This window comes from Aulonocara stuartgranti (genome assembly GCF_965226115.1).
Source record: "Aulonocara stuartgranti genome assembly, chromosome: 5".
In the NCBI taxonomy this organism is placed as follows: Eukaryota; Metazoa; Chordata; class Actinopteri; order Cichliformes; family Cichlidae; genus Aulonocara; species Aulonocara stuartgranti.
In genome coordinates this window covers 7,170,287-7,193,911 of record NC_138943.1, presented here as the reverse complement: position 1 = coordinate 7,193,911, position 23,625 = coordinate 7,170,287, and the positions used below count along the sequence as shown (strand labels likewise).

Below are 23,625 nucleotides of genomic sequence, written 5' to 3'. Positions count from 1 at the left end.
CCTTTATATCATTTGTTAGAGGGTTAAAAAAAATACTCCGTTTAAAAAAACGTATATTTTTCTGGTAATTGTTTTTAATGGCTCTAAAGGTCTGATTCGTTTTATTGATTCGAAGGGCATACTGCACGTATTTTATTTTTAGTCAATAGGTGGCGATATATAGGCTAAATGAAATGGTAGTTACATCCACACAAGGGGTAGAAGAAGATATCAGGGGCCAGTTGCCGTAAATTAAGTGAAGAAGAAGGGCAGCATTGTGAGCGGATAGTGGTTGATCTTGACGCTGGGTGGCTGAAAATTGACACGAAATAGACTTTGAAGGTAAGTACATTGTCGCCCTGTCGTTCTTGCTATAGCATTGCTTGCAGCGAACCGTGGATCGTAAAGCATTTGCAGGCGTAACTGTGAACCTATCTGTTTGGTTTTAACGTCCCTGGTTAAGGTAGCGTTAAGAAGCTAACCGCCGACATTAACCTAGCTCCATGTAGCTACTCCGTAACCAATAACGTCTCTCGGAATGGCGGTGTATGAGAGCATTGCTTTTAATGTTAACCGACTTAGTTTTATGAGCAGTGTAACGAGTCTATTTTTGGATTACATAGCTAGTGTTGTATCGTGTAAATCGGATACCGGAAAGCTTTGGCGAAGAGTCCCAATCGAAAGTAACATTACGAGCCGCGGTCGAATTTGTATTGCTAAAAAGGCGTTTGGTGAGAGGTGATACACTTGACTGGCATTTGAATGTGCTACTTTGCTTTGCTGGTCATTCAGTTATTTTGTTTAACCTTCATTTATACAGATGATCCAATTGAGATTATAATGTCTCATTTACAAACATGCTTCAAATTTTGTTTACTTATTTTTTCCCGTTAAATCAAGGCACGTGAAGTACTTACAGCTAATTGACTTTTTTGAGGTTTCTTAAAAATTATGTGTTTGTTCCTAGAAGCAGCTTATTTTTAATACTTACAATGACTTGTTGGTAATCATAGGACAGTGGCCAAACCGGTTTGAATTGAAGGCAATATTAAGTGAAGTAACTATTTTTTACAACCAACGTAAGCAAAAGCGCATCTTATTAGGGCTGGGCTATATCATACCGTTCACGGTAATACCGGTGTAATTTTGGGCAACGATAGGAAAATGAAATATCGCGATAGAATATGGGTAAAACGCGCATGCGCAGTGCCTAGGTTTACATACGCACATGGCGGCGACGCAGAATGAGAAGAGCGAACACGGATCGTTAAATGAAACGGATGAACCAGAATTGGTTTGTAAAAATGCTCCAACTTCAGTGGTGTGGAACTGGTTTGGCTTTCGTCCTTCAGATACACAACAAAGCACTATTTTTGGTAGAGCATGCTAGCGGGCCGTCGTTATTACCGTGTTGTTTGGAAAATACGGCACACTTAAAATCAATCCTTTGATATTTTTTTTTTCTGAAAATCGACAGTGCCCCTTATAATCCCGTGTGCCTTATGCATGAATTCTGGTTGTGTTTACTGACCTCGAAACGATTTTATGTACACGGCGCTCGAAAATCTGTCAAATGTTTTAGTACGACTTTGCTAAGCTACGAACCCGCACCGCTTGATGGATTGCCGGAGCATTACGGCTATATTAGGCAGGAGCCTCGCGGAGTGATATGTATGATATGTACTGTGCTTCAACATAATATTACCATATTGTGTGTGTGTAACCTCTTTTTAAGTTGTGGATATGTCGGCCAATTTCCACTGGAAATACCTTTTGGTTAAAATGTCAGCAAGGAATTTGCACTGTAAATTTTTTATATAACTTCAATGCACATAAAAAAACAGCTGCTTGTTTAAGTGAAAATACATTAATGGGTTTTTTTGCACTAAAGTTGTGAAGTTGTAAAGTATTTTGTCTAGTGTCAATTATATCGTCAGTTATATCGTTATCGCAAATTTTAAAATTTATATCGTGATAGATATTTTTGGTCATATCGCCCTGCTCTACATAAAATCTCAAACCTTGGTGCAGATGGGCTACAGCAACAGAAGACCACACCAAGTGCCATGCCCGTCAGCTAAGAATGGGAAACTGAGACTACAGTTTACACAGGGTCACTAATATTGGTCAAGAAATAGATTAGTAAAACATTGCCTGGTTTGATTAGTCTGGTGTTCTGAATTTGCTGTAACTAACATATAAAAGTATGAAAATGGCCTGACATGTATCAGTGGTTCAGGCTGGTGTGACATTTTTGGCAGGATATTTTCTTGGCACGTTCTTTGATATCATCTGAACATTGTTTAGCCACCCAGACCTACCTGAGAACATCTCAAAACTAGTTTCTTGAACATGACAATGTTGTTGTTGACACTGTGCTCTTGGCCTCCACAATTACCAGATCTCAGTCCAATAGTGCACCTTTGGAATGTGGTGAATGATGAGGTTTGCATTGAGGATCTGCAGCTGACAAATCTACAGCAACGCAGTGATGTTATCATGTCAATGTGAACCAAAATCTAGGAGGAATGTTTCCAGCAACTTGAATTTCTGCCATGGGAAATTGAGGCTGGTGTGGAGAGTTGTTATTGTGAATCAATTTATTCAATAATTTTCTGAAAGGCAGTTTGAGACTATATTTTAGAGCATTTCAGTTGATTACTTTCATAAGCTTATTGTGGTGTTTATCTTTTTTTTTTTTTTTTTTTTTTTCTTTTTTCAGACACACTAGTTCCTAAATTCAGTGGATGCTGAATCCAGGCCATCCAGGTTCAAGTTAAGGTATGTAAGGAGCTGCTTCCTGAAAGGTTTATGTAAATTCCTTCAAGCATAAATGCAATGAAACTCTCTGGTCTTTCTGCTGTATGTATCTTGAGACCGAAAAACCTCTTGCGGTTCTATTGTCCTTAAATAATTTTATATTGCGTTATCTAAGGCACATAAAATGCACATTTCTCCTAAGGACTTTTAAGAAAATTGCGCCGTTTTAGGTTTTGGCATTTTCAGAGTGACCGCAGGAACGTGATTTCATTTCAGCTAATCTGATTTTCTTCAAGACGGCGTTATTTCAAGAGAAGAGGACTGCATTTATTTCACAAAGGACTGTTGTGAGACCCAATGGGGCTTATTTTTCTCGGATGGTGTGACTTTAAATTTGCACCATGAACCTTCTTCTAAAATATTTCACTCGTCAACTATAACTAGAGTATATCTCACTCTGAATCCTGAACTTCAGACACCGGTGTCTGTCATTTCTCTCTCTCTCGCTATACAACCACCAAGGACCGTTTTGGATTTCGCTGGGGTACGGTGTCGAGAACTTTGCATTTTGGATCAAAAGAAGTGTGTTATTGAACATTACTTATTAAATTAAAAAAATAAAATAAATTTAAAGAGGGGAAACAATCAGTGGTATAGTCAGTCATTTTAAGTTTTTCTCTTTACACCACCGTGGGAATTGCGGCTTATTTTCTCCTACATTATTTGTGGAATTTTCATCACTGATTAGTCCTGCTTTTCTAGTGTGGTCTCATTTTCTTCTGCTGCCATTTCTTTGTGGAAAACTCTATTTTGCACTAATAATAAAGTCTGCACGCAGTGAAGATGAAAAGGGGCATTGCACATTTTACAAGAAGAAACCTTAATTCATTATGCACGTCTCAGTCAAATTCTGGCATAACTTGTGCCATTTAAACAGATTTAATGTATTTGTTTTTACACGTTCTAGTTTTCTTCTTCATTAAGCGCATATATCCAATAAACGATTATTTCAAACAAAATTTTATCCAAAATCCATTTTATGGGGAGATGAGAATATTTTCATTTCAGCACAAGCTACCATAAATCAACATTTATTAAAAAGGAAAAAAAATATCACTTGCAGTGCAACTTTTTTTCCTTTTGTGTATTAACCTGTTGCACAACAGGTTAATTAAATTAGAAAATTATAAATATATGTAAATATTTTGGAGTGGTTTATGATTTATCGGTACATTTCCAGTTTAATTTCGATTTGAAGATTGAACTCTTTTTGATGCTCTGTCTGACCTTTTATCCTTCCAAGGAATTTGATCTCTTAAGTGAACAAACCAAACCTGTTCAAGCATTTGAGACGCACGAAGATACAAACCGGTGAACTTGGGATCTAATCATGTCTCGCCGAAGGAGTCGCAGCCTATCACCAGGGCGCTATTCGCGCTCTTGCAGCAGTAATGATCCTAGAGATTTGGAGAGGAGGATTTTTGTTGGGAATTTGCCGACCTCCGACATGGAAAAGAAGGATTTGGAAGACCTGTTCAGCCCATACGGGAAGGTAGTCGGTCAGTAAACACAATGCAAGTTTTAATGACATGACGACAGTATGCATTAGGGAGGTTGTCCCTAAAAGTCGTGAAATATTTTTGACTAGTTAAAATTACAGACAAGTTCGCATGAAATACAAGAATGTTCTAATTTATATATTTAAAAGGGATTAAATGGGTATTTTGATCAAAAATGGCTCTTCAGAATTGTCCTAAGGTTGTGCACTTAAAATATTCCTCTTCCAGGCGTATCCATGTTTCGTGGGTTCGGATTTGTACAATTTGAACGCGTTGAGGAAGCCGAAGCTGCAAAGGCGGCCCAAAAAGGTCGAATATATAAAGGTTATAAAATAGGTAAGCCTTAACTGCAAGTGATGTGATTGTATGGCTGAAGGAGTTATTATTTGTGTTCCAAAAAAAACAAGCTAATGAAAGAATAAGGTCAGGTTATGTGCTAATAATAATAAAAAAAAAAAAAAAAAAAAAAAATTGAATGGCATAATTATTTGTCTGAATTTAGGAATAAAATGTATTTATTTTTATTTATTTCTTTTAAATTACCCCTACGTTTAGAGTCTGATCAACCACGAACGCACGGTGCTTTTTTTTTTTTTTTTTTTTTTTTTCCCTTTCTCTCTCTCCTCCTTCTTTTCCTTTTTGAACTTGCAAATCAACAATAAAGGCAAACATGCATTTTTAAATTCTGGCAATGCTGTTGTGTACGATATTTCAACGCGGATTCAGATGTGTCACCTTTTTGGTTTGGGGAGTTTCTGAAGCCCAAATTTGAACTTGAAAATCTAATACATTCAAGCTCTGCTAGTTTCTTGCAAATTTTGACCCGGAGAAAAGACGTCCATCATTTTGGGTTCATCTCAAACTCAATTTGACAGATTGGGCGACAGAATCTTCTGCATTTTGAACTTCCGTCCTTTTTGGATTTTAAAATTTGGATCCTGGCACTCTGTTTCATTTGGACGGTGACGCAGCCACTTCCATTTTTTGCGTGAACATCATTAGCAGATCTCCATGTCACTGTTGTGTTCAACGTTTGGATTGATTTATTTTCAGATGTAAATATGGCAGTGGAGCGACGGCAAGCTAAACCTCAATCCCAGCAGAGCCCTCCACGAAGGTAAAGTAACGCGAAATGAGTGTGAAGAACTACCATCGCCACAGTTGTTGGTTTTTTTTTTTTTTTTTAAAAAAAAAAAAGGTATTTAACTATATCCTCACCTGTAATTTCCACCAGTGAAGAAGTTCGCTTTATGGATGCTACTGCACCATTAGACGGATTTGTTTATGCCGGATTCAGTATTTCAACCAAAGTTAAAAGTTTACTGATGTGTTGAAATAAAGAATAGAGACATATGGATGTAATTTAAGTGTCTTTGTCTCAAACATTCTTCACGTCGTGGCTCTTTTTCAGCACTGGTGTTCTTTGCGTGACGATAGGACTATCGTGTGTCACTTTCTCATGTTTCATATCCTGTAGGAAGGTCTATGCCTCACAACAATATTTTTATCATTAATATTTTACATTTTTAATTAGGCGTATGTATCTGATCTAAAGTTGAATAGTAGCAGTGTATAACATAAAACCGTTGCATCAGCTGATGTCTGCACAAAATACAAACCATGTTGACCTATCCTCAAAACCACAGCTGCAGGTTGTTAGTGGTCCAAACTCCATAGAGTACCTTTTGTATTTATATTTAAAAAAAAAAAAAAAATAATAATAATAATAATAATACAAAAAAGACCCCATAATTGCCAGTATGGTCTTGTATTTTTAGTTTAAGCTTTGTTATGTATTCCTTTAACCAGCTCAGCTCAGTGATCACCATACAGTTTATGACTGAGTACATGCTACAGAGCATCCTACACATCAGAGAAACTTATTTCAGAGGCAGCAGGTTATGGTCCAGCTCCACTGGGTTTCTGCATATTTAGATTTAGTTGCCTATTGTGAATTGTTAAGATAAGTAACTAAAGGTCAGTGTGAAAGTTTATCTTTTAGACTTCCTCCATGTTGACTTGCTGTAAGTCTTGCATTTCATCTGATCCACTTAAGGGAAACTCTTCTCATCTTTCTATCTCGTCATATTGTAAGTAAAGTGTTTCACTGTACCTTGGACAGAATATGCAGGTGTTTTTTTTTGTTTTTTTTTTTTTTTTTTTATAAATAAATTCTGTACAACACTTAGCTGCTGGAATTTTATATTACTTCAGTGTAAATAGAGCAAGTGTAACACTGCGTTTTTTTATTTTATTTTTTGTGGACCAGGGAAAATTTAAATGTTAGGGAATAGAAAAGTAGGCAGTGTATCATTGTGTGGCGATACAAATAATCGCTAAACGCGCTTCGTGTTTTGGTAGTTTTGTCTTATTTTGTTTGTGAACCGCTTCGGAGTTGAGCCTTTAATGAAAGTTACGTTTTACATGGTAATAAGCAAATGTTTGGTTAACCATACTATTTATTTGATGTATAAATTTATTATTTTTTTTTTTAACGAGAGAAACTGTCAAATCACAAGCGGTTAGGAAAATACTTTAATCTGACTCAAAACTGGTATGTCATGCTATTTCAGAATATTATATGATTTTACTTGAAACGTCTTTACTTGGTCTCTGGCATTCTTGCAACCTCATTTATAGTATGGAAGTTCAACTTCTGGAAGAATGAACAGCCTGTGAGCCTATTGCGCTGTATGTGCAAAATAAAACCACCTTCAAAAAGTTTGTTTTATTCAGAGCTGGATTTGTGGTCAAACATTAAATGTTCGGTTGGTAGTTGTGTGTTTGTAGATCACAGAACATTTTTGAAAACTTGCTGCTAAGAATTATCGGAATCACCTACCGGTTTGAATTCACGCAAGTGGTCTGAAGAAGAAGGAAAACAAAGGGGGGGGGGAAAAAAAAAACTTTGTTTATTTGCGCCGTTACAAGTTTTACACTACCAGCCCATTGACCTGTCCTCATCCGCTAAGGACAGGCATTCCTGTTTTCTAATATTTCAAAGGCAGCTTCAACTCTTAACCTGCACTAATGGATAACATTTTTCTCAGGGCCCCTTACAGCACCTACGGGGACAGCAAAGAGCCCCGACCTCGGTCTCGCTCACCTGTTTATGGGCGTGACGGACGTGAGCCTCGGGACAGCCGTGATGGGAGGGACTCCCGGGAGCCTCGACCAGGTGGCCACTCTCGTGACCCTGATTACCGGTACCGTAGCTCAGAGAGCAGAGACAAGGACATCAGAGGTGACCCACGGGATTCTGCTTACAGGTGACTGACAAACCATCCACTGAGTCTTTAATGGTTAAGCTTTTTGTTTGAACCTGAAATTTTTCCCATACAGCAGAAGCGAGTATGACAGATACTACCGTAGTGGCAGTGGTGCAGAAGATTATTTCAGGAGGAAGGACGAGACCTACAGGGATCCTTATGGAGATCCCTGGAATGGACGTCGTGAGCCAGAAGGTATGTTGTCTTCAGTGTACAGGGTATAGTTTAGGACTGGTTGGTTTGAATACTCTGAATTTTAATAGATTTTTTTTTTTTTCTCATGTTTGGGTTTAATTCTCATGATTTTCCTCTAATATCTTGACTTTTTTTTTTTTTTTTTTTTTGGTAATATTGGGTTTACAATTGAAAGCACTAAGAATATAAAGTACCAGGATTTCTGCATAATTAAATTCAAATGGATACAAATTTAAACGGACATTATTTTGAAATCACTCCCACCTCTCATTACCTGTAGAGGAGCGTCTACGACCAGAAGAACGCCGGCGTAATGAACTGTATCGGCAGTACTATGAAGAACTCCAGCGGCGTCATGACGCTGACCGTCCTGTCGACTGCTCTGTAATTGTTGTCAACAAAGCCCAAAAGTATGTCCACAGTCTGTTGTTTATAGGAAGAAAAACTGATACTGGACCAGAAACATCTCTAAATATTCAAAGTACATGGAATGTTTTCATTTCATACTGCTCGTGTGTGTGTGTGTGTGTGTGTGTGTGTGTGTTTCTGTACTTGTGCTTTAAAACCAACTGTAGGGAGTATGCTGAGACGGTTGGGCGGAAGGTCCGTGACTTGGGAATGGTGGTGGATTTGATCTTCCTCAACACAGAAGTGTCTCTAACTCAAGCACTGGAGGATGTAGGCCGAGCTCGTACTCCTTTTGCCATCATCATAACCCAACAACATCAGGTGCATCGCTCCTGCACTGTCAATATCCTGTTTGGCACACCTCAAGGTAATTCAGGATGACATTAACGTGTTTTTTGGAACGTTTCAGGTAATTCAGAAGTGTCAGAATCTTATTTTGTTTGGTTTCATTTCTTGCATTTATTCTTACAGAGCATCGAAACATGCCCATGCAGGACGCCATGATGCTGGTTGCCCACAACTATGACACCTACAAAATCGAAAACCGTGAAAAAGAACGTGAGGAGATAGCCAGAAAGGCTGCGAAGATGGCAGATGATGTGTTACTCAGAGAGCCTGACCGAGAGAGCCACCCCGTCTCCTTACTTACGAACATCACACTATTGGCTGAAAATAGGTAGCTGGTTTAAATCTTTATGCTTTTATACAAGTATCCTGAAACATGGAGACTTTACAATGAAATAACATGGCTTTGGGGAATGCAACATTTCATCAGTTAGTGATGGTGTGTTGTAGTAATCTACATGATATTTAGTTTCTCTGTATTGAAAGAATAATCTTGTTTTGTTGGGTAGATTTGTGACTCCAGACGAGTTGGACAGTCTGATTGCATACCTGAAGGACAAAAGAGCTCGGCTGGTACGAAGCACAGCAGATCCCCTTGCAGGTAATGCCACCTCCTTGGTTTAATTTTTTTCATTTACATGCACATAAAAATGAGAGGAACTGGTGGACTGGAAATGGTTATTGACGTTTCTGTTGAATACAATGATTTCTATAGAGAAGCAAATAACTGATATGTCTCCATACAGCTCCAGTCCATGTTGGGCCTCCTCCAGCAGTACATCATGAAGTTCCCTCTTCAGCTGCAGCACTCCCTCCATCTACTCACACACCCCCACAGTCGGGTCATCTCAGTCTGTCAGCGGGTTCAAGCACCTCGGCTAATCCCAGTCACCAGCAGGAGCTGCAGGCTAAAATCCTCAGTCTGTTCAACAGTGGCAGTGGGCAGTTAACAGGCACTACTGGCCTCCCCTCTGCACCCTCACAGTCACACTCATATGGATCTCTTGGCCAGTCTCCTTCCCAAAACCCATCCCGCCCACCAATGCCAGGTCCTCCTGCACCTGCATCTCAGGGGTACGCAAACCCTCCAGGCCGAATGCCAGTTGCCACCAGTATTCAGAGACCCCCCACCTCTGCTTCAGGCATCAATTTTGACAACCCGAGTGTCCAGAAAGCTCTGGACACACTCATTCAGAGTGGACCCTCTCTCAACCATCTGGTGAGTAGTGGGGCCTCTCAGCAGCAAGCCCCAAGACCAGCACCCAGCATGGGTCAGGCCCCACCTGTGTCTATGTACCCCCGACACTACTGAAAAGCTGTAGAACCCTGAATTTATTTTAATTTTATTTTTTTTCCCCTCCGATGCCATAAACTTTCCTGTGCAGTGAGTTTTCTTGCTTAGTATCAGTAGACTGTAGGGATGTTTTTGTAAAACCTTTTAATCTCTTTTCCTCCATTGTTCATAAAATGTGAAGACTTTTTTTTTTTTTTTTTTTGCAGCTGTTTGCCAGAAAATAATTATTCAGTCTCGTTATGAAGTACATTTTGCTTACAGATGGAATTCTCAGTTCTTTTCCAACTATTGTCTTATAGTTTTACAGTCTTTTAATTTGTAACATTGTTTTGTTTTTTCATGAACAAAACAAGACATAATTAAAAACTCGGACACAATTCCTGTAATAAAATGGTATTGGTTTATTGCATTTTGTGCTGACAAATCTATAAAATGGAACGGGTATCGCCAGAAGCCATAGAGATAAGCATATGAAATGTAAGATAAAACTACTTTTTCCTCTTTATTTTTTCTTTTAAATGTACCATGAACCACAATAGAGAATAATACAGGTCTTTTTTTTTATTTATTTTTTTTTGTTTTAGAATATTTAACTTGCACTGACACAAAAAAATAAACACCTCCACACTAACTGTATTTTATTTACACGTAGCCCCCTCCCACCCTCGCCCATGACCACCCCCCGCCCCCAGCAGGTACAAGTGCACATGTACACACAAACACACTCCCACAGAACTGAAAGGAACACACTACGGCTTTACCATAAGACCAGGTACGGTATCAAGGAAGTAGAGAACGGTTCAGAATGAAACAATGTTTCAATATTGTTGAATTAGATACAGCTGTGTCTTTGTTAAGAGAGTCCGTAGCAGAAAAACTCAAATCTCCAATACCTGAATCGTTCAAATGAAACTGGGCATTTGTTAAAGCTGAGTACTTGTGTATACCCCTTATTTAAACTGTACAGAAAAACAAAGTTTGTAATGACAGATTACATACTCTGCTCTTTCTTAGTCAAGACCAGCAACTTACTAACGCCCAGACACAGTCCTTTCACAAATGATGTTTTTAAGCCTTGTTTGAAGTAGCAATCACGGAAACTAGATGCGTGTTAGTTTTGAGCTTCAGAGATGCTGGTAGATGGATATACCTTTTGATAAAGCCGTAATTGGTTTATTGCACAAAATGCAATAAACCAATACCTGTGCCCTTCCCAAAATGCACAACTTGTCCTCTTAAGGTCATTTGAAAGCCTAAATAGCAAATCCGTTTTGGTAGTTGGAAATACTTCTAACAATACACTGAATAAAACCAAAACTGGTGACTGAAAAGAGGTACATCACCAGTTTTGGACAGGCAGCAGACTTACTGCTTTTTCAAACATTTAAAAATAAAAATTAGCAGGTGTCTCCTATAATACCTTGGCACGTCCAGTGTTCTTTGTTTTACCTTGTTGAAACAGTATTCTCAGGGGAGTGACATTTGCTACAAATTTTGATAAGAAGGTAAACAATTTGCACATGTCTTCATCTAATTCACTGGAGCACACATTTTCACACTCATTTATGTAGTTAACTGAAATATACTTTGGTAATCACTTCATCTCCAGCTATTAGACACAATGAGAGGACCATGTCAACAGATCTACCATAAAAAATAGAATCTCATACTAGAATAATATTCATCCTGGGATACAATGGGCCAGTGCTAAGGAAAAATATTCTACTACTACAAACAAAAGTGTCTGATATAAACAAAATACTTTTATACCACAAACACCCAATATATTTTCAAAACACCTTGTTCGGGGTAGTTGCATGCATGCACTGAGTTACACAACATAACCGGAGTGGGGCTCTGCTTGCACTGCATGAATAGCCGCTTGAGTTTTTCTCATCTGACTCCCAGAGAGATCGACTGTGTGAAATGTAAGTGCAGCTGTTGCATTACCTTCCATATCAGGCACATCTGATGCTTCTGTGAAGATAATATTGAGGGGGTAGGATCTTATTTCAGCTACAGACTGTGTGCCCCCCGTCTGCAATAATCTGGGATTAGTTTTGTACTTCTCTGTTGGTGTCTTAACACGACAGCCTCCTCAACCCAGTAACAGATGTGTTTCAGAGCCCTTAATATCCATTTTAGGATGGAGACTGGGTAATGATCACTGGCAAGTTTGCCTCATGCTACAGTTGTGCAGGTGAAAGATCTGATCTAAATCACGGATCAGTTCAGGGCGGAGAGGGACGTGCTGGTTTTTAAATCGACTATCGCACCTTGTCCAAGCAGAGCCTGTACCAGGTTTGGAAGCGCGAGTTTTATATTCTTTGATCATTTCTCAGAATTATACTGCAGTCACATTTAAAATACAGAGCTGGGGTGGATTTTCGTGGTTGGGATGGGGGAGACCAGGGAGCTGGGGCAGAAGGGCTGAGCAGTGGGGTTGAGGGGGAATTCTGGGAAGGCTCACCTCACAGATTGAGTGACAAGCACTAGAAATTTAACAGTTACTATTATTCTTTTAAAGAAGTTTGGCAAGGAAAAAAAGGAAAGAAAAAAGTGATGCATGCTAAAAATGTCCAAGAAAACGGTCAAATGATAAGATGTAACAAAATTAATAATCTGAACTGTTGCAGCTGGGAACTGCAGCAAGATGATGGGATTTCATGATATTTATTTATTCTTTTTAGTCTGAGCTGTCAGACCACCAGAGCTGGCTGTAAATACACTCTTGTGCCACCAGGGATCACTGTGGGACAGAGTCTGTGCAGAGCGGGCTGGCTCTTTTGCCATCCGACCCCTCTATCACAGAGTGCCCCTCAGTGTAAAGTGCTGTGCTGCCTCTGCCACATTTTGGTTAAACACTTTAGGTTTTTCTGGTCCAAAAGACCTGGTGACAAACACTCTAAAAATTTAAGAGACTGCTGACATCTCCAGTTATTTATATAAACTGAAATTATGACAAAATGGGAAAAAAATACCAATATGAGAACAATATTGCACATAATCTTACAAAACTCTAAGACTTTGCCCACAGTGATAGAACAGTGTACAACAAAAGACAACACTAGCAGATTACAGTGTCCTTGATTTGTGATATTCATATTTACAAAAATGTGAAATGACTATTCCCAAGGCTCGTCTATTTGCAAACTCAAAATCTTCTATCACATTACATAAGACTACTTGAGCGAGATTGAAATATAACGATTAACAATATAGTGAACTCATACTTTTTCCTATTTTATTTTTGTTTTTTGTTTGAGTTTTTTGCAAAAAAAAAAAACTTATTTTCAATGTTAAACCATGCTGCCGACTGTGCGGCAACACTCCTGAGTTCTCAAAATCGGAAACTCATTGAGAATGTTTGACACCTTTCTCCACCACTCCGACTCTGCACCTTAAAACATGTAAGTCATCACGATATAAAATCACTAAAACAAATATTGCCACATGGTACCATGCAAACAGCAATTATAAAACATTTATAATTCCATAACTAAATTTATTTCCAATAAACTTCTCCAATAAACATCAGATATCTTTTCTTTTGAATAAATTTAAAAGGCTCAGTTGATGCAGGCAATGTTGTAGAGACAATCCCAAAATAACCATGTTCTTCAAAAACAGGTGAGTGTCAAACAACCCCCTCCCCCCTTTTTTGTGACAAGCATAATAAATAAATTCTTCATCACTTGGCACAGAGAAATCTTTGAAACTAGGAGTGGGCTACTTGTCTTCAGGTGTCACAGGTAGGTGTGTTTAAAAGTCTCAAAACAAATATTCATGTTTTAATGTTTTGGCAATTCCACTCGGTTTCTTTAAAAGCGCTAAACAGAAAACGTGTTCCCCAAAAACTGGTTCGCTTTACTCAGGGGATTAAAAATAGTAATTTCGAGAGCACGTTTTAGAAAAGACAATAAAGGGTGACGGTTTTGCCCTCAGTTATAATATTGCATCAAGATATTCAGTATAGTTTTCTAATAAAACAGAAAGCTAACCCTGTCGAGAGATCACGGGCCAAATGTGTACAGGTACAGCCGTGTCTTGTTAGATAACCACCGCTACCACCGCTGATATGTATGTCTATACCCTTTTTACTATATCTTTAATGTTGATTTATCTCATCTCTATTTACAGTACAAATAAATCTATAGATACTAGCAGCATTCACAACATATGGTCCGACATTCAAGCAACACTAAAAACATTTAATACTGTTTGTAAATAGTTCTAGAAACTAATTTGTTTTGCTTCCCTATATCGTATATACTGTATATATATATTTTTATATATATATATGTTTATTTATATTTACTGTATATTTCTACTAGAAGTGCAAATGACCAAAAACAGTTTCTTTAAGAAAAGAAACAGGAGCAATCAAAGTAAAGTGACAGCTGTCCTTGGTCAGAGTGAGATGATTTTGGATTTTATAAGACTTACGAAATCTACATATACAAAATATATGTGTAAAAAAATAAATAACGTGATCACGTGAGTCCAGATTTCAACCATTGCACATTCCTTCAAAAATGCACTCTTCTTCAAACGTAAATATGATTTGTTCACAACCAATCAAATAGGATAGAAAATCTCACTGGAGAGTAGTCTACTGCATAGAGTTCATTCTTGTGGACAAAGTGAGTAGCTACAGAAGCCATTGTCCTCTCTATTTATTTAGGCTAGACCCTATAAACAAATAACCAATAGATGTTCAAAAACTCAACTGGGCAAGAGCAGATATCGACAACAGCTGGACGTTTTATGGAGGGCTGAACATGTATTCTTTAATTATCTATAGGGTGAAGTTCCAACTACAGTGTCATCACCATGCTAGTTTCCTGTAGACGCCTCCTTTTACCTTTTTTTTTTTTAATGACACTTTGTTCTCTCTAACTTCAATTGTCAGAATTTTGTTTCCCACTTCTCTGAAAAAACTTCGATATGGCACATTTAATGTATTGAAGTTTGGCAAAACAGTGGCAGAGCTATGAATGCCAAGATGATATACAGCTATTTCATCAATATGTGTAAATTCAGTCTATAAACGTAAATACATATTTGCTCTCTACATGAAAAAATAACATTTAGTATTTTTTTTTCTTAATGAACTTGATGAAATCATCAAAATTTCACTCGTCGCACAGTGGTGGACAGTGCAGGTGCAGTGCTTTGTCGAGGTTACAATGACGCTTATCATAGTGAAAGGAGCCTATGCCATCCAATAAATAAATCCAATAAATAAATAAATAACCTTTTTTTTAAAGCAGCTGTTTTAAGCTGTCTCTGTTTTTCCTTTCCATTAGAATCTTTTTAGTATGTCACAAAAATACTACACTCATACTGAACAACGTGTCAGAGCTTGTACATTATTTACAGTGATCCACACGAGAGGTCGAGGGGTGCTGGCGCTGATAATCTCCTCAGAGGGGGCTTTGTCATCTCTCCCCACTCTGCTGTCACACCAGGCTTCTGCTATTCACAGTTTAATTGTGGGTCAATCTCGACAAACTAAGCTAGCCTTGTATTTTTTGGCACTAACAGTGGCCACAGGGATGAACAGCCACTAAGAAATGAGCTGAAAGGAGTGTAGGTGATGGAATCAACAGAACGAGTGGAGCATCAATTTAAAGATAATACTGCAAGTCTGATCCACATGCCATTTCACTTTTTTCAAATGCCATTGTGAATTACTCATACATACGTCCTCTAGCAGGTGACACTGACTGTGGGTAGAAGTGTCTTTTGCCTTAAACGGTTATTCACATCGTAGACAGCAGGCTGGAACGCTGTGGGAAGTGTCCGATCACCACGAGGGAACCGAATAGACAATCCTACATTGATCTCATTTCAGCTGGCTCTCGATCTCTCCGTGGAGAAGCCGTGTCTATGCCACATTTGTGTTCGAACAGGGGAAAAAAATAAATAAAATCTACCTAGATTAAAACAAAGAGACACATACATGCATGTGTGCTCACACCTCAGCTAACAACCCATGCAGACCCCATCACCACCTCCTCCTGACCGAGTCACTGCGACTCAGTGCGAGTTTCTGTAGCAGACTTCAATCTTGCAAAGCAAAAAACGTCTCCAAGAACAAATGTTGATAGCATCTAATTCAGTCTAGAGCCTATACTATTTATAGCAGGTTTTTTGCCTGGAGTGAGAGTAGCTTAGTGTTTAATACTGCTTGTTGGTTTGCTGGGGTTGGAGCTGGCGGAGAGGTGCTGAAGCTGAGCTGGGTTATTTGGTTGAGTGTGAGAGGACTATGTCATAGAAATAAACTGTAAGAATGATATAATAATGGTGCAGCATTGATGAGAGGGTTTGGGTACGAGTGACACAGGAGCAGGGCTGAGAGAGGGGTGATAATGAGGGGAGGGGGTTTGCTCTTTCAGGAGTAGATAGTGATGACCTCGCGACCACCTCCACGGACTAGGAGGACTCGGTTCAGGCCCTCAGTGAGGACCTCAAGAAACTCCATATCTGGGAGAGAATGATTAAGGAAACAGCTCATACACTCACTTCACAATGTTCCCCTTTTGCTCTGTAATGCTCACTTTACACTTAATGACCTATAATGAGAAAATGAAACCTCGAAAACCTGAAACCAGGTTTTTCGGAGGTACAGTTTTACAGGCCTCGGGCATCTACACTTGGAACGTTTATCACTTTCTTCCTGGCATTTGTTTGGGTTCTGACGGACTGGATGGAAAGCATCTGTAAGCAGCTGTCTGTCTGTTTTGTAAAGAGAAGTCACAGATTTGTTCTGCAGCCACTAAAGCACCGTACTCGTGTTATATCATAGTTTGCTCCATATATTCATTGAGATGGGCTTTGAAAAAAACTGTCCAAAAGATGACTGTCGTCTTGCTTCTAAAAAGATTTTGGTGCTATTCAAAGAGTTCGCTTTTTGACTTGTCAGAGGAGCTTTTTCCTAATGCTGTCAGAGGGCTTTAAATGCAGTTTGACAAACTTCAAGTAAGTTGTCAGACTCGCTTCTGTCTAGCTGCTCGAACCCAAAAGGTCCAAATGATGAAGTGCTCATGACATTGTGGTCTTTCTGGCAGGTTCTTCCATCTGTAGAAAGGACTTCTGAAGCTCTGTTAGAGTGACTGCTGGGCTTTTTGTTATCTCCTGGTGTCTGGTAATAAGCTTGGCTGAATGATCAGATCTAGGTGGAGTGATTTCTGGCTTCTTCCATTTTCCTATTTTTGAATTTACAGTGCTACTGAAAATACCCAAAGCTTTTATACCCATTTCCTGACTTTTATGACAAAGGTCTACAAGCAGTTTCCTTGGACTTCATGGCTTAAATTGTTGTAAACAAAGCAAGGACACTGCCAGAAAAATATTTCATAATTAGGTTCATATACTGTAAAAAAATAAAAACATAAAACATAAAACTAAAGCCTGAAAAAATTAGTTATAAAGTTCTCTGATTTCTGCAATAATGGTTTGTGCTTTGAAATCCTAATTAGATCTTTAGAGACCCATTAAACAGAATGTTTCTGATAACAAATTATTACTGTTCCTGAAATCAAGACAATTAACTTACTGACCCAAACCCTCTGTAGATTGCTTTAACACACAATTCAAATCTTTCACAAAGTTACATAGAGGCTCGGGGCCCAAACTCAATATGATTGTGTGTGGATTGATAAACAAAGTTTAACACAATCAGAATTTTATTTCAGAAGCATTTTATCATTTATATTTAAACATTTGAAGACTTAATTAGAATTTGAAACTGAACCTTTACAGATGTATAAAACACTGTCTTACACATCCATGACACAGTATTCTTATACACTCACTGGCCACTTTATTACTTACACTTTACTAGTAGGTAGGAACCCCTTTTTGCCTTCAGAGCTGCCTTAATTCTTTGTGCATAGATTCAGCTGAGACATTTCGCAGAGAGCTGTACTGACATGATAGCATCACACAGTTGTTCGACCACATACTAAATGTTCTTTATTGGATTGATATCTGGTAACTCTGGAGGCCATCTGGGTACAGAGAACTCACTGACATGTTCGAGAACCCAGTTTGGGATATTTGAACTTTGTGACACGGTGTGTTATCCTGCTTGAAGATGAGTGCACTTTGGTCATAAAGGGACACACATGGTGAGCAACATTTAAGTGGTGTTCATTCGATACCAAGAGGCCAAAAGTGTACCAGGAAAATATTCTCCACACCATTAAACCACCATCATTTGGCCTGAAGTGGCCAAATTCTGACCCTATCAGCTGAATGTCGCAGCACATATCCAGACTCATCAGACAATCTTCTGTTGTTTCAGTGAGCCTTTGTGAACTATAGCCTCAGTTTTCTGTTCTTAGCTAACAGCAGTGGCATCTGGTGTGGTCTTCTGCCCATCTAACCATTCTCTTCTGACCTCTGACCTCAACAAGGTATTTTGGCCCAGAGATGTTTTCTGTTTTCCAGGCCATCGTCTGTAAACCCTAAAGATGGAAAGTCCCAGAAGATTGGCAGTGTCTGAAATACTCAGACTAGCCTATTTGGCAATAGACCAGCAATAGACCAGCCTAATTGGCACCAACAACCATGCTACATTTAAAATCACTTAAATCACTTATCATCCCCATTGCTCAGTATGAACATTAGCAGGCTGTCTTGACCATGTCTACATGGCTTAATGAAGCGATCTGCTGCCCTGTGACTGGCTGATTATATATTTGCAATAACAAGCAGCTAAACAAGTGTACATAACAAAGTAACTGGTGAATCTATATAAGCTCATATGCAAACTCATATATATGTTATATATTCTAATCTCTTTCTCACCAGTTAGCCGACATCCAAATGCACCTCCAAACTGTCAAAGCTGATTAGTTGTGTTTGGCACCTCTGTCACCTATATATTAGAGACCCCATTCAGTAAACCTACTGTTTGGGTAAAGGATACAGTTTTCATCACCTGTCCGGTTCCTGGGTGGCCCTGGCATGTTGAGGAGGACTAGCTTGGCCTCTGAAGACTTTTTAACAATGACCTCATTCAGCCGGAGAGCTGTATGCATACGTCGCACATTGGAATGGTTCCTGAGAATAGACAAAGTCACAGAGAGCAAGTCAAAATATATCCATGTTGATTAGCATCCAGACATTTTATTTTAAAGCGTATGACACAGAATTTTGTGATGCCAAGTGGAGACATGGGTGACATGGCGCTCAGTCACACATTTTTTTTTAAAATGATTGTCATCTGCTCACGTGGTTGAGTTGAACGTTATAAAACATGAGTGGACTGAATGACGTTTATTGAGACTTCAGTACTTACAGGTTCTCCCACTCACTGCAGCATGGCAAAAGGAGAAATACACCATTATCAGTGCTAAACTGTTCATGTCTTTAGTGAAGTTCATTTCTCCCGCATGCAAGCCTAAATCTTATATTAGTAGCCATTTCTGGTGTTACAATAATTCGAAGAAAGCAAACAACACAATTAAGAGACTCAAGGCTCTGTTTTTCTCAGTAACCAGCGGGTAGTTCAGTTTTATAACAGCCAAAGGTTCCCTAAGCATTGGAAAATACTCACGGCTTCATATTGAAGATGTCTTTGATGCCCTCTGGTGTTGCTGCTCCAGGCGGCTTGGCTGGCTCGCCGTCACACTTCTCAGTCCAGGTCATTTGGACCTGCTCCCCTGGGCTCTGAGCCCCCTCTCCAGGGGTCAGCGGAGTGGCTGGGGTTGCAGGGCTGGCCGGGGTGGTATTGTCATGGATGAGCTGAACCTGGGCAGGGGGGGACACAGGGGAAGAGGCCGACTTTGACTATGAGACGAGAGGATAAGTGGACGGATGTGGATTTACATGTACATTACATGGAAGGTTGAAAGAGTCACAATTGAGGTGGAAATGTAGGAATGCAGGTAAAGTCACAGAGAGCCACAGTGTTAGAGAAAGGGAGAGGAAGGAGAGGTGTGATTAGGGAGCCTTATGCGGCTTTATTTATATTAAAGGCTATTAAATTATGCAAATGTTCTTCAAAGGAAAATACTATGAGATACTATAAGATCAATTCAACGGAAAACTGAAAATACCAGAAAGGGAATCCATCTTTTTTGCTGCAGTCAAATGATTCTAGATGATTCTTTTGATTAATATTTGGAAAATGAAACAAAATACTTTCTTGCTTTCTTGCAAAGGGCTAGATAAAATGCTTGATACCTTTATCACTCACATATTTTTATGATAAACATGACCCTACCACTAGCAGCGGTTAGCGTCACATTTGTGCTAAGCTAAAGGTTGCTTCCTTTCCTTTGTATATAAAACCATTCCTTTAGTTTTATATACAAGCACTATAAAGGTATTATTCAAAATCTCAAACTGCCCCTTTAAGACATGGACAGTTGAATGCTTCAATGCTGCTGTTCTTTGATTACCTATAGTCTGCATTTCACTGTTTAAATAATAAAAATCTTAACACACTAGGGTGCTTTTTAAAAATTTTAAAAAAAATTCTGTGACCAAAACAAACGTTATACTCCAAACTGAGATCAGCGCTGCTGGAGAAGTTGATCCTACCTCTTCCTCGGGCTTCTCCTCCTTGCTGCCAGCAGGTGGGTCTTCAGTCACACTCAGTTGGGTTGTTACAGCAGCCGGGTTCTTACGCCGGATAGACCCACGGGATGAATCAGTGATGCTCTGGATCTGTGGAGACACAAATGAAGGGGCAACATGAAAAAAGTGATTTGAGCTTCTTTTTTCATATATATATATACACATATATATATATTAGGGGTGCAACAATACACAAAATTCACGGTTCGGTTCGATACTTTGGTGTCACGGTTTGATATTTTTTCGATACAAAAAAAATGTTCATGCCTTTTTAATTTGTCATTTATTAAATTTTCACGGCACATTCCGCACCACATCTCTGTGCGTTCATCATTTGTTTGAAGCCAGCTCACCTCCTGCAACTACTTTTCCGAGAATACGTGCTTCTTTTGTGGTTCGGGCTCCTTCTGACATTTCTTTGGAGGTGGAGGAACATCACAGTAATTGCTTAAAGGAGCTTCTTCGACATCTTTAAGAGTTCTAAACAAATGTCTGTCCTCCTCCTGAAAATCTTATGTATGCAAACACGCGTTGCAACTTCTTATCTTGTGCCCGTTTTTTATTTTGACAGCGAATGCGCACCTGCGGACCACGTGCAGCCCTGGTTATTTCGCTTGTCATATTGCAGCCACAGAAATTCTTTTGTCCATGAAACCATAAAGCTGCACTTTCTTTTTGCCTTATAGTCTGATTTGTCATAACTTTTCCGTTTTGTGGTAAGCTTTTCTTTGGCTGTCATTTCTTCACCCTGACCTGTCTTATTTGGCTCAACAGAACTAAAATATTGTGGCGAGCTCAGACAAGGAGGAGACGGAGGTATCGTTTGGTCTTGCTTCCCATGAGCTAGCCAGGGAGCACAGCCGTTTATTGACATCTGCAGAAGAACACTGCCGCTAGCTAACTGCTCAGCGCGGCAACAGCACAGCAACAACAACAACAACACACAGGGCGCCCTCTGACCCCGGAAGGACACACCGTCGCAGCGAGAGGGCGTCACCCGTCACTATGGCAACATAAACAAAACATAACTGTACAAACAGAACCCTGAACAGCCCTGACCCGCTACAATATATATCCTGCTGCTTTTACACACGCACTCACATAAGCTCAGCGATTCTCTGCGCGATCAACCTCTCACATGTTTAAGCTTGCTGCGGGAGATTTCACTTGTCATGTTTGCATAGTAAGCTAACGATTGATAAGACGATGTCACAGGCATTGATGCACAAATTATCATCACTCACCAATCAGTGCTGTCGCTCTCTATACACAGTTCCCGGGATTGCAAAGTGAAACAAGTGAAAGCAAAAAACAAGCGCAAATTCAAACTCGATTTCAATATGTCACATATTGGCAGTGGCTCACCGATGCCAATGACATAATTACCCAGCTACATTTCCGAAAGAATGCAAAAGCATTGACATATATTTTTCATTCCTACGATAGCCCGACGGGCAGGGCAGAGATAGATTTTGGTAGCCCGACTGGAAAAATCGCTAGCCACGGGACAACGGGCAGGTGATTTTGCAAGCCCTGTATCTGATTGAGGAATCACTCATCTTTGGAAAAGAGAGTTTATTACAGAGAAATGTCTCTTTCCAAAATAAAAGCTATACTATCCGCTTCTTCTGGGCTATATTCTCAGCAGCATATTAAACATATCAGGTCCCCATAAGGAGAATCATGTGCTAACGGCTGTCTAAATGACTCGGGTAAAGTTAGTAGCATGCGTGCTTGTTGTTTTTGTCTGCTTCCACTTGTCTTTGCACTAGGATGATGTCGGTGTAAATGTGCAGTCATATTCGTTGTGTTCCCACTAGTGCTGTCAGCGTAAATCTCGTTGAAATGAGTTAACGCCACAACACGGCAAATCTCCGTTAACGAGCTACAGTAGATCGCCTGTGCATGGGGCTGGATGAGCTAACTGCGCTAACACACTAGCTCCCACCCATGCACATCCAACATACTGTTTTACTTTAGTCCATGACGCGCTTACCTTCAGGGTCATACCTCACATGAAAACCAAAATAGTTCCAAACGCCAGATCTGAATGAGGGTGGGGGAGGTTCAATTTGCCATGTTGCAAGGAGAGCTTAACTTCTGTCTTGCTAGCTTGCCCTGCGCTCAGTGAATCTGCGTTCGACTACTCCGCCTAGGCTGCACTGTCAAGCGCAGATCCACTGAGCGCTCAACACAGACAGCATCGTCAGAAGGAAAGTTGATAAAATAAATAAAAAATTTATTTTGTATTGTTCGATACATATGCGTACCGAACCGAAAGCACTGTATCGAACGGTTCAATATCGATACGAGTATCGTTGCACCCCTAATATATATATATATAAACACCCAGCACGCCCCTGCGGTTTATCCTTCAAGCTCGGGTCCTCTACCAGAGGCCAGGGAGCTTGAGGGTCCTGCGCAGTATCTTAGCTGTTCCCAGGACTGCGCTCTTCTGGACAGAGATCTCCGATGTTGTTCCCGGGATCTGCTGGAGCCACTCGCCTAGCTTGGGAGTCACCGCACCTAGTGCTCCGATTACCACGGGGACCACCGTTACCTTCACCCTCCACATCCTCTCGAGCTCTTCTCTGAGCCCTTGGTATTTCTCCAGCTTCTCGTGTTCCTTCTTCCTGATATTGCTGTCATTCGGAACCGCTACATCGATCACTACGGCCGTCTTCTTCTGTTTGTCTACCACCACTATGTCCAGTTGGTTAGCCACCACCATTTTGTCCGTCTGTATCTGGAAGTCCCACAGGATCTTAGCTCGGTCATTCTCCACCACCCTTGGGGGCATCTCCCATTTTGACCTCGGGACTTCCAGGTTATACTCGGCACAGATGTTCCTGTACACTATGCCGGCCACTTGGTTATGGCGTTCCATGTATGCCTTGCCTGCTAGCATCTTGCACCCTGCTGTTATGTGCTGGATTGTCTCTGGGGCATCTTTACACAGCCTGCACCTGGGGTCTTGCCTGGTGTGATAGACCCCAGCCTCTATGGATCTTGTACTCAGAGCTTGTTCTTGTGCTGCCATGATTAGTGCCTCTGTGCTGTCTTTCAGTCCAGCTTTGTCCAGCCACTGGTAGGATTTCTGGATATCAGCCACCTCCTCTATCTGCCGGTGGTACATACCGTGCAGGGGCCTGTCCTTCCATGATGGTTCCTCGTCTCCCTCCTCTTTCTTGGGTTTCTGCTGCCTGAGGTATTCACTGAGCAC

At 40.0% G+C, this 23,625-nt stretch overlaps 2 protein-coding genes across 12 annotated transcripts in view; one reads left to right on the top strand and one right to left on the bottom strand.

The window, feature by feature from the left end:
• The first annotated feature begins 186 nt into the window (after positions 1–186).
• On the top strand, positions 187–10,198 carry ncoa5 (nuclear receptor coactivator 5). 8 transcript variants are annotated; one of them, XM_082533208.1, is made up of 12 exons: positions 189–321; positions 2,702–2,760; positions 4,043–4,298; positions 4,527–4,634; positions 5,352–5,415; positions 7,349–7,567; positions 7,641–7,762; positions 8,043–8,172; positions 8,338–8,537; positions 8,642–8,846; positions 9,025–9,116; positions 9,262–10,198. In XM_082533208.1, the coding sequence occupies exons 3-12, from the start codon at positions 4,130–4,132 to the stop codon at positions 9,825–9,827; spliced, it is 1,875 nt and encodes a 624-aa protein (XP_082389334.1). In that variant the 5' UTR covers positions 189–321; positions 2,702–2,760; positions 4,043–4,129; the 3' UTR covers positions 9,828–10,198. The 8 variants fall into 8 exon arrangements, with proteins under 8 accessions (XP_082389332.1, XP_082389330.1, XP_082389334.1 ...); XM_082533207.1 differs by having other exon boundaries at positions 8,335–8,537; XM_082533206.1 differs by having other exon boundaries at positions 187–321; positions 7,644–7,762; positions 8,043–8,537.
• The window catches only part of slc12a5a (solute carrier family 12 member 5a), a 201,448-nt gene continuing 188,013 nt past the window's right edge, over positions 10,191–23,625 (bottom strand). For 2 of the 4 annotated variants that reach the window (XM_082533199.1, XM_082533201.1), the window contains exons 22-26: positions 20,367–20,492; positions 19,378–19,610; positions 19,120–19,134; positions 18,748–18,881; positions 10,191–16,298 (exon numbers count right to left, since the gene is read on the bottom strand). In XM_082533199.1, the coding sequence (XP_082389325.1) occupies positions 16,207–16,298; positions 18,748–18,881; positions 19,120–19,134; positions 19,378–19,610; positions 20,367–20,492 (600 nt within the window). In that variant the 3' untranslated portion in view covers positions 10,191–16,206. The remainder of the gene's footprint in view (positions 16,299–18,747; positions 18,882–19,119; positions 19,135–19,377; positions 19,611–20,366; positions 20,493–23,625) is intronic. The other 2 variants (XM_082533200.1, XM_082533202.1) reach the window with 1 other exon arrangement.